The following is a 19,983-nucleotide window of genomic DNA, read 5'->3' on the forward strand; positions in this document are numbered from 1 at the left end:
AGTTAATGACACAAGTTGTCTTTTATCACCAAAATAGCGCTCATCTGGGCTTTATTGGGGTGTAGATCTCCAAGGGTTGTTTAGAAACCAGGGTATCCCTGAGATAACACATAATGACCCACTGAGCTGTGTGGAGACCTTGAAATCTTAACAGTGGCTGAACAAGAGTCCCTCTGTCTTGTTTCTACTTTTGAGATCTTGGGGGATTCGCTGGTTCGGCAGAAATGAATGAAGTCTGATCATGAAGAACCCAGTACACAGGATTTTTCAATTCCGCAGGGCTGTGCACATGTCCGCTTCGAGATCTGGGGTTTAGAGGTGCATTTGGATCAGGCAAAGAGAGGTAGACTGTGCAGTATGTACGTTTGCCATCCTACGTGTTTCATTTGAGGCTTGGACTTGTAGGTACGCCAACATTCACGCAGTTTCCTTTGTCATGTGTCAGAGTTGTTAGTGATGCTTTCGTGTAAGAGTTATCCGTTATACCACAGCCTAAATATTTTTCACTGCAAAGGTCGCTTCTGTTCCATATTACCCTCTAGGTATAGACATCTTAAGGATGCTTCTAATATGTATGAAGCGTAAGTGCTCTAACAGAAGAGTTCCAAGGATGAATCCCAGCTAAGCTAGCCACGTGGTTTAGCCTCTGTCTTCACTGGCAAAACGGGGATAATATGACCAATCTCACGGAGTTCCCTCTATAGGCTCTTTAAATTAAAGATTAAATTATATGATTGGTAAAGCACCTGTCACATAGTAGGAATTCAACCAATGTTAGTTCCCTGCCCACTGCCCTGAATAACCTCGTTTTTCTAGATAACAGATGTTTTGCATAGTCAAGTACAAGTATGTTAAATGCTTGCTATCGCACACGGAGGATGTAAGTCACTCCTCCTGAAAAAAATGTTCCTTGTTCCTTTTCTGACTTGCTTGTCTTTTCTTATTACACGTCATAATAAATGTTTCTCAAGGTTAAAAAGCTTATAGCGCTTGGCTTTTGTCGTATAATATTTTCTTTGGTTATCTTTCACTAAAATAGGCAGCCTGCCTAAAATTTAAGCCATGATAATTAGAACTTGTATTTTTTTAAATGAAAAGCTAACACCTTTCCCACCGAGAAGAATGTTTATCCGGGAATTTGGTGCTTACCCACATGGGAAGAGCTCTTGAAACACCACAGGGGAAAAAATAAGTCCAATCTGACTTCCAAATTAAAATCTTGGAATCCTAAAAACATAACTTCAAAAGATCTGTGTTTAAAGGTGGCAAAGGCCACCTGTACTTACTTCTCAAGTGAGTTCCACCCCCCCCTACCCCCACCCCACCCTTTCTGGCATTTTAAAACCTGTTAATCCAGGCTCAGTCATAAACCTCAGCAGCGGGGGATCATTGTTCATTGGTTTATTATGGGCAGACTGGACTGGTTTAAACCGAGCAGAGGAAGTTAATTATCAAATGTTTTAGCTGGCTCTAGTAATGAATAACCAGTTCTCGGTGGACACCGTCTTACTCACCAGGCAACATTGTAAGATGTGGGGAGTGGGGGGATGGGAAATCGCCCATCAGAATCTGCAATGCGGGAATTTGCTGGGACTGCCCTAATCTGTTCCCCAGGTTGTTTGAACCAGTTCAAGAGCAGTTAAACAAGGTTATGTAAGTGCCATGTGATGTAGCCCAAAATAGTGACTGCAAACACAGGCTGCCGTTGCTGGGCAGTTGTCAACTGCTTTAAAAAAAAATCCTCCAGCAGGACAACAAATGGACGTCTAAAAATGAAAAAGAGATTTAAGCAAAAAGTTTATTTTAAAAGGCATTTGTTGAAATTGCCTTTCAGATGCTGAAATTGAATGACATTTTCGAAAAGGGGACACTTATGTTCTACGTAAGATCTGGTTATTCTCAAGCAGCCATCGGGGTAGTTCAGTGAAAAAGGCTCTTAAAAAGTTTGGTTCGCTGCTCAAGTGCTGGGTTCCCACATTTTAATGAACAGCAACAACAAACCATCAGATTGGCTAATGGCTTTGGGCATGTAACAAATTATTGAGCAATGTATCATTCAGATAGTGATAACTATTAAGCTATTCTATGTTACTGTCCCTTTTAGTTGAATTCTCTTGTAGCTTCAAGGTGTGAAAAAGAAAATTACATTTCACGTAACATGGTAAGCATGAAAATAAGGCTTTTAAAGGAAAACAGGATTCTGCAGTGAAATGTCTTTGACAGATTGTTTTTTGAAAGGGAAACAAAACAACAAGAGAAAAGGGTTTAAAATTTGTCTTAACTGTCGTCCAGAGGTTTGCACCCTAAGATTTGGATTCCCACAGCGACCACATCATCTGGGTTCCCTGCCTTTTAAGAAGCTGTAGATCTGGGGAGGCAGGAATCCTGAGGCGAGATTCTGGGAGGTGGGCAGAGGGGACCATAGGATTCCTGTTGCAGGATTTGTGCTTGACAACTGCCCGGGTACCTGTCCCTGTTGCTGAGATCTGAGTCTCAGGGACTCTTGTGTGGGGTTCTTATCTCTCAGGGACCTGTGAAATAGCTCTGCCTTTCCCCACCTGGATTCTGGGCAAGCCAAGAAATAAAACAAAGCAGTGGCTGGTGAAAGATAAAATACCAACTTTTCTGGAGGGGTGGTAAATATGTTGAAAGATATGGCTTGCTTAGTAGTAAGAACAAAAAGGGAGGGGGAGGGCCCTGCTCCCTGAACCCCCCAAATTAGATACAGAGACAGGCAGTGCTGGATCAGGGCGAGCGCCCCACAACTGGAACCAGCACCTGCTCCCTGGGGGATCCCCCCCCCCCGCCACCAAGAGGAAGAGAGTGGTGCTGAGGCAAGCAAGTCAGATTTATTCTTCTCAGACTTACTAGTGGAGGCAGAGTGAGTAAAGGAGCTGGAGAGAGGTGTGAAGTGTGGCGCCATGGAGCTGTCTCCACCTGGAGGGAAACACCCCTGCGGGGGCTGGGGGTGGGGGCAGAAGGGTCCCCTCTGGTTTGCCCAGTCTGAGGCCCCAGGCGCAGCTTCTCAGCGGGGATGGAGAGGGATCTGGGGTCCTGGGCAGGGCCAAATGTCAATGACTGGTATGATAAGAAGTCATTTTTTCAAGATGTAGGTGTAGAATTTGGAGCATTCTCTTCAGTCTAAAAATCACTTTACTTCCCTGCCTGGATGAATGCCTGCTCATAAAATCAAGTTCAACCACCTCCTTCTCCCTGCATCTTTCTTTAAAGATTCTAAAAGGTGTTTGTAGGTGTTCACTGTGGTTTTAGAGCTTGTAGAACATGGTTCTTTCCATATCTAATTTGACCTGAGAAGTTTATTATTCTACTTGATAAAAGGGAACTACCTTGATGATCGGCCATGCTTATGTCTTAACTCCCACATGGGAGAAAAAGAAGAGAATTTTTTCCGGATGGTGTCGTTGGAGGCACAGAACATTGCTGGGGACTTGAAAGAGGTGTGTGTCTCCATAGATGTCGCTGAATATGCAGTCAGTGGAGCCAGAGGAAAGCAGAAATAGGACTCCTTCCCGAGGTCAGAAGAAGAGCTGATGGGGAAGGTGTGCATCAGGGGCTCCCCTAGCCTAGGGCCGAGCTCCAGAGAGGGTCTGCCAGGCAGAGACCTGCTGGCTGCACACTGCATGCCCCGGCTGCAGCCTGAGGATGTCTCTGAGGACGCTGTTTGTGGGTCAGGACTGGCCTACGTGTCTGTACGTGTGAACAGGCACAGATACGCAGAGTGACCAATCTTCTGAGTTTTTCCACTTTGTCAAAATAAGCCTCAACATATATTGTCTTTCACCCCAGTGATATGTAACACCAGTAGTAAGAACACCAGTAAAAATAACGATCCAGTGTTACTGTATCGAATGCCTCTGATCCAGGCTTTGCTTACTTTTCCCGAAATGGCAGTTAAGTTTTACTAAGCACATCTCCGAGCTCTGCCCACCTGCCCACCTCCCTTCCTTGGGCTCCGGTGGCTCTGTGTTACTTTGAATAAGGTGTGTAAGGATTTGGACTTGAGAGTTTAGGTAGTGAAGGGCCCTCAGAGGCCTCTCACCAGGTAGATGAGACAGTTGGATTTGTAATTCAGAAGTATCACTGTGCAGGCTGTACGGAGGATGAGAGGCTTGGGGCTGGGGATGGCTGCTCAGAGGAGCCCTGGTGGTCCAGTGGGATGCTGCCTGGGCCACTGACAGGTTCAAAGTGGGGGCAGGTTCAAAGGGACCAGGGAGGTCTCTTACGTTCATTTCAACCAGGGTAGCTCTTCTTTTCCTCTTTTAACAGATTGAGGTCTATGTCAGAGTTAACATTTTTAGAAAGCTTTTAAAGTTGAAGACACCTTTGATTTAGACATGGGGAAATAATAGAGACAGGTAGACTAGTTACAAGTCCGTTGAAATAATAATGAAAACATGCAGTAATCATGCTAACAGCCATCGTGGGTGGTAATAGCAGTATTACAGCAGTAACACCCCCATTCATCGGAGCCTCACTGGATGCCAGCAGCCGTTCTGGGTGCTGTGTGTGCTGTGTTAATCTTCAGGGGAACTCATGAGATAGGCACCTGGATAATTCCCACTTGACAAGAGAGGAAATTGATGGACAGAAAGGTTAAGTAACTTGTCTGAGGTCACACAAATAGTAAGCAAGAGTCCAAATTTCATAATTCAGAAATTTAACCAAAAGAGCCTGAACTAAGGGGAGAAAGTACTGGTGAACTTGGACAGGATTCCAGAGAAGCTTGGCAGCAGGGGGAGAGGGTCTTCAGGACACTGGGATCAATTGAGTGCAGAGCATTTCAGGGATGGGGTGTCAATCAAGGATGACCCGGGGCTTTTAGCTGTGACGCTTGGTTGTAGCTTTAAGGATAAGGAAGAGAAAAGGTTGGAAGGGGGCTCTGTGTAGGGCGGGGACGTTAAGCTTGGTTTGAAGTGTCAGACATTCAATTCAGGTGGGTGCTTGTGTGGGTGTGAAACCAAAAGGGAAGAGAGGGCTCAGGAGCCCACATGGCCTTGGCAGCCCCGGACGTCCTCTGGTCACCAGAGTGTGTAGCTGTTGCCTGCTCCTCGTCTGTGCCCCTGCCTCCCCGGGCTTCAGCCAGCCAGGCCAGGCACTCGCTGCCTCTCCCTGTGGTTGGCCCTTGCTTGGGATGCCTGTGTGTCTGTCCTGTTCCCAATCCGCAACATTCTTCAAGGCTCACCTTAGATGCTTTCTTCTTCCATAGAACCGTCCTCATCTCCCCAGCTCAAGTATAATCGCTTTCCCCTTTAAAGTCACACTACAGGAGCCCCGTATGATTTCCCTTAATCATTAACATCTTCCCAGCCTTTGGAACATAAGGGTCTTGGAAGGAATGGACCGCATTTTGCCTCTTTATAGCCTGCTGACCTCTTCATCATCTTTGCTAAATGGAATTAAGTCATGGTCTGGGAACGCATTTTATTTTATGTGTTTATTGAAGTACAGTCAGTTACAATGTGTCAATTTCTGGTGTACAGCACAATGTCCCAGTCATGCATATACATACATATATTCATTTTCATATTCTTTTTCATTAAAGGTTACTACAAGATATTGAATATAGTTATTTGTGCTATACAGAAGAAACTTGGTTATTTAAATCTATTTTTATATATAGTGGCTAACATTTCCCAAATTTATCCCTTCCCATCCCCTTCCCCTTGGTAACCATGAGATTGTTCACTATGTCTGCGAGTCTGTTTCTGTCTTGTAGATGAATTCATTAGTGTCCTCTTTTCTTTTTTTAAGATTCCACGTGTGAGTGATATCATATGGTATTTTTCTTTCTCTTTATGGCTTACTTCACTTAGGTCCATCCATGTGGCTGCAAATGATATTATTTTATTCATATTTTATGGCTGAGTAGTATTCCATTGTATAAATATACCACATCTCCTTTATCCAGTCATCTGCAGATGGACATTTAGATTGTTTCCATGCCTTGGATGTTGTATACAGTGCTGCTGTGAACATTGGGGTGCATGTATCTTTTTGAATTAGAGCTAGGAACTCTAATTAGATTTAAACCTCAGAATCTCTTTTTCTTCTTTGTAAGGGTCTTGATCCTCAACCTGCTGGACCCTAGATATCTGCTACTCCCACCTGGCCAAATGGAATTCGGTCTCCCAGATTCACCTTTCCTTCTGCCCCTGAACACGTGAGCCCACTGACTTTTAGGAGTTTGGATATTAAGTTGTAATGGAAAACAGACAGGGGAGATGAGGAACAAAATACAAGGAAGCTGTAAGTTCCCAGCATCTTACACTACTCCCACAGACGTGGGTGCTAGACTCAAATTCTTAGCTGAGTTGCAAACAGATCAGAGAGTCCCGACTTTTTGTGCTGTGTCTACCTTAAGGATACAGTTCACCACTCTCATATCCTTGTCAACACTTAGAAAAAGTTAAGGCTTAAAGATGAAATCAGAGCTGAGTGGTATTTACCGTGTATCAAGTAGACCCTTTTCATCTAGAAGCCTTCCTAATTCAGTGGTCATAGTCACTCCCACAGGAAATTCTTTACTTACTTATATTTAGTTAAGAGTTGACTGTGTTTTTTCTTTGGATTTTCTTACACTTTTTTTTTTTCCAGGACTGGGCTAATCAAATAGATGATGGATAATAACTATCACTTTTTTTTTAGGTTTGTTTGTTTGTTTGTATAGTGGAGGTACTGGGGATTGAACCCAGGATGTCATAAAGCTAGGCATGCACTCTACCCCCTCCCATTCACCTTTTTTTTTTTTTTTGAGTCCTTACCTCAGGCCAGGCTTTGTGCTGCTTGTTATATGTAATAATTTGAATCCATCCAACAACCTACAAAGTAGGCATTACTGTGTCCATTTCATAGAATCAGGAAGCTGAGGCTCAGAACCATTTGGTAACTTGGCCAAGAATCTCATAATTCCCTGTTGACCGAGGTAGGATTAGAACCTGGTTTTATTTGGTTACAGAGTTGTGCCCTTCCCACTCACTGTATCTTCTCCCTGCTGCCTTTCATGTTTCCACCTTTTCCACTCTAGCATTACTGATGCTTTGAGGCAGGATCCATATGTCACCCAATCTGTATTTTCTTCTCTGGGACCAGCCCAAGTATAAAGAAATGACGTTGATAAAATAAATTGAAGGTTCGGGGACTCAGAGGTGGGGTTGGCAACTGGATTACATCCTTTATTGAAATAGCCCATTGATGTTACTTTTTCTTAAAAAATATATTAGATGCTGATAGCTTGTCAATAATGTTTTGGAAAGTTTAGGTGTTTATGGAAAAGGTGCTCAACTTTATTAAAATTAACTTGTCCCCCCAAAAGCAGTAATGTAAATGGTTTAATACTTCTGAGAGGAACTTATATGGAGGCTGAATTTTGTGTTAAGTTTCCCCTTTGCGGAGATAGTCTTCATTGAAGTTCCACATGTATGTCCAGCTCTTGGCCTTCTGGGCACATGGTAAGATGACATCCCTTGTGATTGGGTAGATCATTGGACTAAATCTGAGTAATGAAGAGTGAGTTGCCCGCTCTGGGCTGGGGAATTAGATTTCCTAAGTCAGGTGCTACAGCTCTCCTCTGCCATGAGACTCACAACATCACTGTGGTGGCTGCTGCATCTCCCTGGGGCCCAGGGTGAGATGGCATGGAACAGAATTCTCAGCCTATCTGCTGTTGCCTGATTAATTAATCTTTACCAAAAAGCCCACAACTTTTAGCTTTGTTGATTTTTCTCTACTGCTTGTCTTTTTTCCTTATCATTGATTTCTACACAGTTGTTTTTCCTTCTATTTGCCTTTTTAGTTTGTGTTTTTTTTCTAGCTTCTTAAGGTAGAATTTTAGATTGTGAATTTTAAATACTTCTTCTTTTCTAATATAAATATATAAAGCTAAAAATTTTCCTGTAAATACTGCTTTAGATGTAATTTTGATAGGTTAAATTTTCATTATCATTCAGTTTGAAATATTCAGTAATTTCCTTGTGATTCCTTCATTGACCCATAAATTTTTGGAAGTATGTTGCTTAATTTTCAAATGTGGGGCTTTTCTCGGTATCATTTTGTCAGTGATTTCTAATTTAGTCCTTATGGTCAGAAAACACATTGTATATGATTTCAGTCCTTTTAGAATTTTAGACCTGTTTTATGGGTCAAGATGTAGTCTATCTTAGTGAATATTTCATGTGCACTTGAAAAGAACATGTATGTTATGCAGTTGTGTGACCTAAATGTTAATTAGGTCAAAGTGTTTGATAATACTGTTCAAATCTTCTGTATCCTCCTAGTTTTTCTGGGCAGTGGTTGTTCTATTGGTTGCTGAGAGAGGGGTTTTTTTCATCTCCAACTGTGATTTTGGATTTATCTTTTTTCCCCTTAGTTCTGACAGTTTTTGCTTGATGAATTTTGGTATATTTATTTATTTAATTTGGGGGGGGTAATGAGGCTTATTTATTTATTATATTTCTAGAGGAGGTACTAGGGATTGAACCCAGGACCTCATGCATGCTAAGCACACACTCTACCACTTGAGGCTTGATGAATTTTGAAGGTCTCCTATTAGGTGTGTTGATATTTAGGGCTATTATATCTTGATTTAATAATTTTGAAGGGATATCCTTTATCTTTGGTGATACTTTTTCTCGTGAAGTATACTTTGTCTGATTGTAATATAGCCACATTAGCTTCCTTACGCTTACCTTTTTCATTGTATATATTTTTCAGTCTTTTAACCTTCACCCTGTCTGTGCCTTTATATTTAAAATGCATCATAAAACACACTTAGGTCTTGCATTTTTTAAATCCAGTATACCATCTTTGATTTTTAATTGTAGTGTTTAGACCGTTTACATTTAGTGTAACTATTGATATAGTTGAGTTTATATTTCTTATCTTGATGTTTTGTTTTCTTTGTGTTTCCTCTTTAATTTGCTCCTTTATTTTTCCCTTTCTCTCCTTTTTGGGTCAGGTATTTTCAGTATGCATTTTATACCTTTATTGTCTCTTGAGCTACATTTAGTGTTATTATTCTAGTAATTGCTTCATTTCTCAAAGATTGCAGTATTTCTCAAAGATTAATGGACATCAGAATCAACTGAAGGGTTAGATAAAACACAGATTTCTAGGTCCTGTTCCAAAATTCTGAGTTAGTAGATCTGAAACTTGACCTATGGATTTCCATTTCTGATGAATTCTTCGGCGATGCTGATACTACTTGCCCAGGACCATACTTAGAGAACCATTGCTCTAGGGATTACGGAATATACTCTTAACTTGTCATAGTCTACCCTGAATAATTTATACCATTTCAATGTAATGTAAGAGACTTAACAGCAGTAGAATTTCATTTATATCACTTTCTATTTTTTCTGCTATGTTTTAACTTTCACTTTAAACAGTCATTTAGCTTTTGAAGAATTTTTAAAAAGAAAGAAAAATTTTTAAGTTTTACTATCTACTTATCATTTCTAGTGTTTTTTTTTCTGTACACCCAGATTTCTCTCTTGTATCATTTCCTTTCAGCATAAAGAACTTTTTTTATTTCTTGTAATGTGATTCTACTAGCAATAAATTCTCTTAGCTTTAGTTTATCCAAAAGTGTCTTTATTTTACCTTCATTTTGAGAAACGTTCCCATTGGTTATTCTGGATTGGTGGTCTTTAAAGATCTTGTATGTTGTCATCTGGCCTCAATTATTTTTATAAAGAATCAGTTATTACTCTTAATCCTTGTTCCCCTTTATACAGTGTAATTTTTATTGCTGCTGTCCTGGTTGCTTTTAAGAATTTTTATATTTATTTTTCATCAATTTAACTATGTTGTGCCTTAGTGGTTTTCTTTGTATTTATCTTTTGGGGCATTTGCTAAGCTTTCTAGATTTGTAGGTTGTTGTTTTAGTCAAATTTGGAAATTTTTATATATTTTTTTTTCTGACCTATTCTCTCTCTACTTTCCTCGAGGGCTCCAACTACACATGTGTTAAATTACTTAATGCTGTCCCACAGGCCATTGGTTCCTTGTTTTATCTTTTAATTTGTCTCTCTTAGAGTTTCAGTTTTTATGATGTGTATTTCTTTAATTTCACTGAATTTTTGTTAGTGCCCAGTGCATTATTAATTCCAAGCAAACATGTTTTATCTTAGATACTGTATTTTGTAGTTCTTTTATTTCCATTATGTTGTTGTTATAGTTTCCAAGTCTCTTCTGAGGGTCTCCATTTCTTCACCTCTTTTATCCATATTTTCTTTTACAGTCTAACATATCAATTTAAAAATCCTTGTCTGGTCATTTCAACCTCTAGGTCATTTGTGAATCTGTTTCTATTGGCTAAGTTTTCTGTTGACTCTGATTTGCATTTTGCTGTTTTGTTCTAGTAATTATCATTATACTCTAGACATTCTGGAAACTCCAGATTCTGTTGTATTTCTCTGAAGAATACTGAATTTTGTTCTAGTAGTCAGTTAAATGACTGACAGATCACTCTGAATATATAGGGCTTTTGCTTTATGTCTTTTTAGGGTAGGTCTGTTTTGGTTGTGCATTTAACCCTAAGGTAAATGCCTTAATTCTAGGACACAGTATTTCCTCCTAAGGCAGGAACCTTTTAGAATTTCAATGAGAAGCCTGGTATTTATTGAGTCCTTCTAATTTAGTGAGATTTGACCTCTGTCTCCCTGTAATTGGCAGTAGCTGAACTACCTGCTCAGTGATTTCAAGCCTTAAATTGTTTCACCCCTGGACTCTTTGGAGCCTCATGCTTGGTTCAGAGGTCAGCCAAAAATTTGAGGGAAGCCCATATGTCCACCCCTCATGATATTTTCTTTTCCAAAATACTTACCCTTCTTTAATTTCTAGCTGTCCCCCAAGTCCCAGAGTCTGTTCTCTGCCTTCTCAGGTCAGTAAGATTGAGGATTTTGCTCGGTTTCTATCCAGACTCCACTGAAGGGAGTAGGAGTCCAAGACCCTCAGGAAAAAAGGCCATTCAAACATGAATCATGTTCAGGGTGATTCTCTTTTCTCAGGAGTCAGTTTTCCTCCAGTTTCTGCCTGATTTGATTGCATCTTGCCTCCCCCAGTGCCTTTAAATCTTTCCCTTCCCCTTTTGTGGATTATTTATAATTGTTATATGTAGGAAGTTTGTCAAATTGAAGCTGTTCTGCCCCTACTAGAACTAGAATTCTTCCCCTAATGGACGTGCAACTTGAATGAGAGATAAATCTTTGTTTCCTTTACCCCTGACATATTTTTGAACCACAGGATCATTCCTGTGGTTACTACTCTAATATATAGCTATTTACTTGCGTGAAGTCCATCTCTGAGAACGTTCAAGTAGACTATTAGTAGTATTTCCTGCTGCCATTCTACCTACCTGGTACATCACCTTCAGATGAATGTTTCTGCAGTACAGCTCTGGACTTCACAGCCTGTAGCAAGAATCTCATCACCTGGTGAATAAAATGAGTTTCTTAGCTTGTCGTTCAACGCGTCCACTGTCCGGTGCCCAGCGTTCTGGTTGTCTGCCCTATGTTAACATTACAGTAGAAAATTACGTACCCCGAAAAGCCTGGAATGCGACTTATTCTGAATTAGCTATTTTTACACTAGGAGAGCACTGTATTTAAAAAGAACATGATCAAAAGTTTTTTATGTCTTCTAAATGCATTCTCTTGTTTTCATCGTGGTTTTTTGGTTGTTGTTATTTCTATTTGTCAATATGGATGAGAGATGGGACACACATGACCTATTTGTGTAAGTGCAATTTAAATCTTTTAATGTTTACACAACAAAAATACACATGACTGAGATTTGTCCCAAGACTGGTGTGATATATCCCTGCAGCGGTCCCTTACAACTCTCCCGCCCTGTTAGTGGAAGATGAATTGGTGACTGTGGCCACACCGTTTGGTAGAAACCAGCTATACTGTTTTAGATGCAGTACCTGGAAGGAAATTTTTTGCAGTTGTTACAGTAACATGGACTTTTTAAAGGTATTCATTAAAAAAAATCCTTATAGAGCAATCCTAGCTTTTAGGAGTCTGTTTTTGAATCTTCTAGTGTGTTCATAAGACGGCAGGCATTTCTTATGCATTCTTGTATGCCTACAATGAAGAAACTGTCACATAGGTTCACAGAAATGGAAAGAACTATAGACTACCCCAGTCCCTTATGCAAATGTTTCGTGGCTTTGCACACATAGTAGGTCCCCAGTAAATACTTGCTGAAATGAAACCAATTAAAATGACATTTAGTTATTTCTTTGGAAGTTAAAGTTTATTCAATTCATTGTGAGTTATCGATGAAATCTTTGGTTTTGTATTTCATTTCACACCATGGGAAAAAAGGCATATAATGCTGGTTGCCGGTGGGTGATAATGTAGAGTGTGCCTCATTCAAGGAATGTTTCTTTGCTTATTGTTTCCAAAGAGCACTTTTCAGTGTCCTGTGGGACCATCTGTAAATTATATTGCAAATTGATGTTCAGAAAAGCCTCATTGTCAGACTTACTGAATTCTGCTTCCAGCTCCACCTTTTTTGGGAAGTCACTTGACCAGTTCTAGCATGAGTTTCTTCTTGTGAATAATAGCAGTAATAATTGCCTTACATATGTCATAGGGTTGTTGTAAGGTTTAAATAAGATGGTGCTATAAGAGGGCCTTAAAATCTTATTTTTAAAGTAGCAACGTCTTAGGATTCTGTGAAATGTTCTTCTAATTGACTTTAGTCTTTACCATGGATATTGATTGCCTTTATGTAATTATCCACCCCTACCTCCATTCACTAAGAGCCTTCAGTTTTTTTAGGAAGTCCTTTGATTATTATAATGGTGGAGTTTCCTTTCTTCACTTGGATAGATTTCCCTGTTCTATGACTGTTGTTTTATTGTGATCATCACTACTAAGATTTACCATCATGTTACTGAGAATGTGCTCTAGGTTAAATTACTTTAATACCATTAGGTAATACACATTACTTTTATTGGTATTTGCTGCAGTTTACTTAGTAATTCTCAACCAAAGGAGTGTGATGGTCCAGTCAGTCTTCAGTGAGTCTCCTTCTACTTTGTCTGGATGTTTCCAGTGACCCATGACTCAGTCCTAAGACCTCTTCTCTTTCCAGTCTCTGTATGGTCTCACACAGTCTCACGACTTAAAATCATGACCACAGGCTGATGCCATCTCCAGCCCAGACCTCTCCAGAACTCCAGACCTGTGTATTTAACTGCCCCCTTGGCACTTTCACTTAGACACCTCTCAGCTGTCTCAAACGTAGCATGTCGAAGGCTGAGCCGGGGTAATTCCCCATCAGCCACATGGTCTCCATTTTAATTCATGGCAGTTCAGTTTTTAACAATCTTAATGCATCTTTAACTCCCCTTGATCACAGATCTGTCAGCAAATTCTAGCAACCCTACCTTCAGAATTCCTCTAGAGCCTGACCACTTTTCATCACTGTCACTGCTCCCTCTCTAACCCAACCTGCCATCATCTTCCCCTAGATTATAGGGACAGCCTCCCACCCCAGTCTCCTTGCTTCTGTCCTTAGTTCCTGTGCAGTCAGTTTTCTGCACAGCAGCCAGAGCGATCCAATTAAAGTTACATCCCATCAAGTCATTTTTCTGTTCGAAGCTCTCCAGGCCAATGGCTTCGCATCTCACTCAAAGTCTTAAACGTGATCCTCAAGGCTTTACATGATCTGACTCACACTAGACTTTTTTGTCATCTCTTCTTACTGTTCACTCATTCTTTATGTCTTTCACACTCGGCTATTCCTTAAACATGCCAGGTAACCGCCCCCCCCCCTCATTTTGGTCTCCCTCTGCCCTTCTATATTTTCTCCTCAAGATGTCCATGCAATTAGTGCCTTCCCTTTTTCAGACCTTTATTTAAAAAACACCTTCCAGCGAGGCTTTCCCTGCACTCTTTCTGAAATGTCGACACCCTCCCTCCTCCCCCACGTCATATGCCCCTTCCCTTCATTTTCCCCTAGCCCCTACTACTGTCCAACGTTTGTATGATTTACCTAATGACCTTGTCTGTTGACTGTCTCCCCTTCATTGAAAGGTCACAGGGGCCAGGACTTTGTCTGATTCAGTGCTATTTCCCATTGTTTCTAGTGGTGCTTGGTCCCCAGTGGATGGTCAGTAACTTTGTTTTTGAATACATAAACAAGTAATAGAGCTAGGGTACAATTTTACATGTTGCCAGTAGGTGCCACTCTTTAAGTGTATTCCATGTCTGAATCCTCTTGGTGCCTGTCTGGCTTGCAGAATGAAATAGTTGAACATTTCCAGTTGTATAATTGGCAAGTCTTCCCACTGAAATCACATGTGTAAATGGGGCAGGGCAGGGCGGGGAGGAGGGTGGAGGCAGAGCAGCTTAAACAGCCACAGCAGGGCCTTTGTTTAGATTGGTGCGGGTGATGTCTGAATGAAATGTGCACGGTCGCCTGAAAGGGCGCCTGCCGAGAAATTCAAACAGTGGGGAGTGTGACTCCACTTACATGAGGACCTATAGGAAGTAAGTGTAGTGTTAAACTTATCATCTGTAACCTAAAGTGTCAGCTGTCTTAAACTGACCATTCCTGTTCCTATGGTATTGGCAAACATGTTTGCTTTCTACTTTTTTGAAAAAGAGATTTCAAGGCATGGAAGAGGAAGTTTCATTACCTGGTAATGCATATTAGTACTTTATATTAAAATGATAGTCTTTATTTTAACAATTTTTTTTATTTTGTTCAGGGCAACACAACTATTTATGTGCTGGAAGAAATGACTGCATAATTGATAAGATTCGACGGAAGAATTGTCCTGCCTGCAGACTTCAGAAATGTCTTCAAGCTGGAATGAATTTAGGAGGTAAGTTTTGCGTGTTTAGTTCAGCAAGAATTGTTAATAAGTCATGTAACACTTCGAGGCTCTGTGCACTCCCAAAATTAAAGATGAAGCTAACATGAAGCAAAGATTTCTAAAAATCTGGTAAGTTCTGTGTTTGTGCTAAAACACTTAGGAGAAAAGTATTTCTTAGAAGAGGTTAAAAAGAAGTATGTTATGTGGCTGTGGTCCTAGTGAAGTTTTCAACTCTGAGTTTTCTAAGGTTTCAAGAACTGGGCATATAAACCGAAATGAAAACAAACAAAAAAAAATGAATGACATATAAAACTGTAGCTAACAGTTTTCATTGACATATCTGTTTAGAAATAAGACCTGTATGTGATAACATTAACCTGATAGGAATATATTCCTGACTGTAGGAGTAAATGTAATAAAGAAAACCTATATGAAAAACAACTTAAAAAATGTCAAAGGAGCTCACCAAAAGAGTGGGGGAGGTAAAGCCTTGAACCAAACACAAAAGTATACAATGTCCATGGATGGGAAGATTCATCTTCCTAAAGGTATCAGTTTTCTCTAAGGTAATTTATAAATATTACCCAAGTCTAACAAGAATACCACTTGGTGATTCTAAGTTCCTAAAGAACAGCCAGAAAAATTCTGGAAGAGATGAATAATGAGGGCATCTAGCTCTACCACATCATACAGCATGTGATGCAGCTACAGTAATTAAAATAGTCTGTGTGTTTGTTTATTGATTGTCAGATCAGCAGAAAGGCAAGAAAGAGATTCCAATAATGTGAGAATTTTGTACATAATAAAGTTGGCATTTCAGCTCAGTGGGAAAAGGATAGATTATTCAATAGAAATTGTTGTGACAACTGGGAAGCCATCTGGAAAACAAGAACCTGGAATCCAAACTCCTAACTGTCCTCCAAAATAAATTCTGGTCTTTCAAAGGTTTCAACTTTGAAATATAACACAGAAGTCCTAACGGAAAACATGGGTTTTTTTAAATACTCTGTAAGTGGAGAAGACTTTTTAAAGTATGAAATAAACTCAGAAGCTATGAAATAATTAAGGAAATCAACAGTACTTACGAATCAAATATTACTGCAAAGGCAAATAATAAGAAACCGAGGGGAAATACTTGCAACTCATAGACAAAGCATTTATTTCTCACGTGGATTAAGAACTCCTATAATTCTATAAGAGAAAGAAACCAACTCATTAGAAAAATAAGAATGAATGGAAAAAGAATATGAACAAAACATAGATTTTTAAAAATACAGTTGGTTCTTGAAACACGTGAAAAAATTGCCGATCTAATCCTAGTAAGAGAAATGTGAATTTAAAATGTGGGATATGATTTTTTACAAATGGCAAAGATGGAATAATTTGTGATATATTTGATGAATGTAGAAGTAAAAGTGAAACTCAGTGTTGATCTCATGCATTTTAGGTGGACTTATAAATTGCTATAACCCCTATGGAGAGCAGTTTAGCTATTTCAATAACATGTTAAAAGGCACACACCCTTTGACTCACCAATTCGACTTTCAGGAATTTATTTTAAGTATATTCTGGCAACGTAAGAAATGATATATGCGTAAGATATTCATTGTAGCATTATTAAATATCAGACATACATTAAATATGTATCTGTTCAGAATTGATTAAATAAATTACAGAATACTCTTCAGAATAAGAATAAAAGGAGCTCTGTGGACTGATTTCCAATTTATTGTTTAGTGAAGAAAATCAGGTTGCAAAATACTGTGTTTTGTATACTACAAGTTGCATATCTGCTTTCAAAGAGGAATGTATATTGTATAGAACATTTCTGGAATGATATACAAGAACTAGTAATGGTGGTTGTCTCAGTAGAAAGGACTGAGTAGCTGGGAGACAAGGAAAGGAAGGAAAATTAATCGTAGCTATGATGAGAACCCTCGTTCCACCACTTCCTGACCTTGTAATCCAGGGGTAAGTTGCCACCTTTCAGTGCCCCTGCTTCCTTATCTTCAACTTGCACTGATCCACGTACCTGCCTCCGAGGCTGTGGTGAGGAGTAAATGAGTTAGTGTACAGTGAAAACAAGGGACCACTCAGTTCATGTCAGCAGGTGGTCACTGCAGGTCCCATAGCACTGTCACACACCATCTGAAGGACACAATTGCCCCATGTCTTTGGTGATGGTGAACCTCAGGTTCCCAGAGAAGTGAAGTGACTTGCCCCAAGGTGCCACAGCCAGTGAGACAGTGAAGCTAGATCTTGGATTTTGGGACTCCCAATCTGGTGTTCCTGATGGACCACGCTGCTTCCTTGTTCTGACATCTTAATTAGCGCAGATGGGGCACAAAAGATCACCTTCTGAAGCACATGAGTGAGGATCGGGAGAGATTAAAGTCTAAATAGCACAGTGGTGTGACCATTGGTCATAAAATGAACTTGGAATCAGTTTTGTGAAATCTTCCATCTGAATTTACACACACAGACACAGTGCTGAGGTGTGTTTTAAAGTATCTTGATATGATTTTTATATAACTTTACAGATATTACATAATATATTTACATACAGTATGTAAATACTGCTATAAATATTATATAATCACTTCATAAAATAGAATTACTATCGGTTACTATAAAATACTAATGAAATAGCCATACTTATAATTCCTACCCCTTAGGGTTGTGTTCAGGATTAACTGAGTCAACGCATAACCTTTAGAACAGAGTTTCTGAGCCTCTGCACTGTTGGAATTTGGGGCGAGATCGGTCTTTGCTGTGGGGCCATCCTGTGTGTCATAGGATGTTTATCAGCCTCCCTGGTCTTCACTTACTAGATGTCAGTAGCTGTCCCTTCTCCCCCAGTTGTGACAAGCAAAAATGTTTCCAAACTCTGCCAAATGTCCCCTGGGTGGCGTTGAGACCTGCTGGTTTAGCAATAATAGTAAATAATTGTAAGCACTATTTGAGTGTGAGATGTTGCTAGACTATACATTCTATCTTGGGGGAATTTTGGTCTGTTTTGTTCATGACTTTATCCCCAGTGACTAGAACAGTGCCTGGTAACAAGTAAATGTTCTATGGCCATTTGTTGAATGAATGCATGATTAACTGGCATTTTTGAGGGTTGCATGTTCTCAGCATTCTGCTTCATGTGTATCATGCCTTTTTAACCTCACATAGCACTGTGCAATACATTCTGTTAATCCATCCATTTTAGAAGTGAGTTCATGGAGGCCCTGAGAGGTTGAAGAGCTGGCCCACAGCCACAGCTCCAGGGAGTGGCAGAGCCAGACTGAGATCTCGGTCCTTGGTCAAAGCTGGTGCCCAACATCACTCTTCTGTGTGACCCAGGGCCCCTGTTTAAGATTGGCTTTTTTTTAATGGCCCAGATTGTCTGTCAGTGGCAGCTGTGGTACCCAGGTTTTTGACTTTTGTCTATAATGATCTGTGTGTGAGGTTTGGCACAGTACGTAATACAGAATTCACATACGTTGTTGTTGGTTTCCGTACACGCAGGCTGGGTTTTGTGGATCTTGGTGTAAAACATTTTACCAAAGAAAATTCTTCCCTTGAATCTTGAGCCCATTGAAAGCAGGGTCAAAAATGGGCAGAATGGAAATTATTATTTATAAAAGTCATATTTTCTTTAGGTTCAAGTTATAATTTAACTACTTTTGGTTCATAGGTTGAATAATTAACTTTTACTAATTATCCACTCATGGTAACATATGTTGTTTTTTCTTTAATAAAATTTATTTTGAAGCCTCACTTTCTGTTTTAACTTGGGCAAAAAGAAATGCAAGCGATTTGATTATATTAAAGTGGATAATATGACCATATTAAAAATTCAGGCTTTTAATGTGAAGCAGTTTTTTAATTAAATGTGTGCATTAAATTAAAACCTTCTAATATATGTTCCAATCTCACTTCTGTTTTCCTAGCAAAGCAGGCCTGTCCAGGCTTTTTTATTTATTCGTCTTCTCTCCTACCTCTCTTAGGGAATAAGGGAGATGCAACCCTGTATAATACTTGGAAGACATTTTCTGTTAGTGAATGGTCATGACTTGGAGAACTGAATTAGCCATCCCGTTCTAAAGACATCAGGAATCCAAAACACTTGAGAATATTTTTTCCCCCATGTTATCAGTTGGTTAGCATGTAATCCCAACCAGGTCCCCAAACTAGCCTCTCCCTTAGAAAGTGGAGGAAGGAAGGAGCAGGTTTATAGTTCTCAGAAAGTAAAGCCATAAAATGTGCCTCTTCCCTTTTCTCTGGGCCCCTTCCCTTCCTCTTGCTACCAGTGGTAACACTTTTCTTTAAAATCCTGCTGAGCTTCATTATCGCTAGTTATCAGAGAAATGCAGATCAAAACTACAATGAGGTATCACCTCACAACAATCAGGACGGCCATCGTTCAAAAGTCCACGCACATTAAATGCCGGAGAGGGTGTGGAGAGAAGGGAACCCTCCTACACTGTTGGTGGGAATGTAGTTTGGTGCAGCCATTATGGAAAACAGTATGGAGATTCCTCAAGACTAAAAATAGACTTACCATGTGACCCAGCAATCCATCTCCTGGACATATTTCCAGAGGGAACCTTAATTCAAAGACACATGCACCCCAGTGTCCATAGCAGCACTATTTACAATAGCCAAGACATGGAAGCAACCTAAATGTCCATCGACAGATGACTAGATAAAGAAGTTGTAGATATTTATGTGATGGAATACTACTCAGTCATAAAAAAATAATAAAATAATGCCATTTTCAGCAACATGGATGGACCTGGAGAATGTCATTCTAAGTGAAGTAAGCCAGAAAGAGAAAGAAAAATACCATATGATATCACTCATATGTGGAATCTTAAAAAAAAAAAAAAAAGACAAACTTATTTACAAGTCAGAAACAGACTCACAGACATAGAAAACAAACTTATGGTTACTGGGGGGGTGGGGAGATAAATTGAGAGTTCGAGATTTGCAGGTTCTAACTAATTTATACAAAATAGATAAACATCAAGTTTCTTCTGTATAACACAGGGAACTATGTTCAATATCTTATAGTAACCTGTGATGAGAAAGAATATGAAAACGAATATATGTATGTTCCTATATGACTGAATTATTGTGCTGTA

General features: G+C 39.7%; 1 protein-coding gene across 5 annotated transcripts in view; it reads left to right on the forward strand.

The window, feature by feature from the left end:
* Positions 1–19,983, forward strand: part of NR3C2 (nuclear receptor subfamily 3 group C member 2) — a 422,707-nt gene that overhangs the window by 314,739 nt on the left and 87,985 nt on the right. For all 5 annotated transcript variants that reach the window (XM_072975901.1, XM_072975900.1, XM_072975902.1 and 2 more), the window contains one exon: positions 14,744–14,860. In XM_072975901.1, coding sequence (XP_072832002.1) covers positions 14,744–14,860 — 117 coding nt within the window. The remainder of the gene's footprint in view (positions 1–14,743; positions 14,861–19,983) is intronic.

This window comes from Vicugna pacos, chromosome 2 (genome assembly GCF_048564905.1).
Source record: "Vicugna pacos chromosome 2, VicPac4, whole genome shotgun sequence".
NCBI classification, from domain to species: domain Eukaryota; kingdom Metazoa; phylum Chordata; class Mammalia; order Artiodactyla; family Camelidae; genus Vicugna; species Vicugna pacos.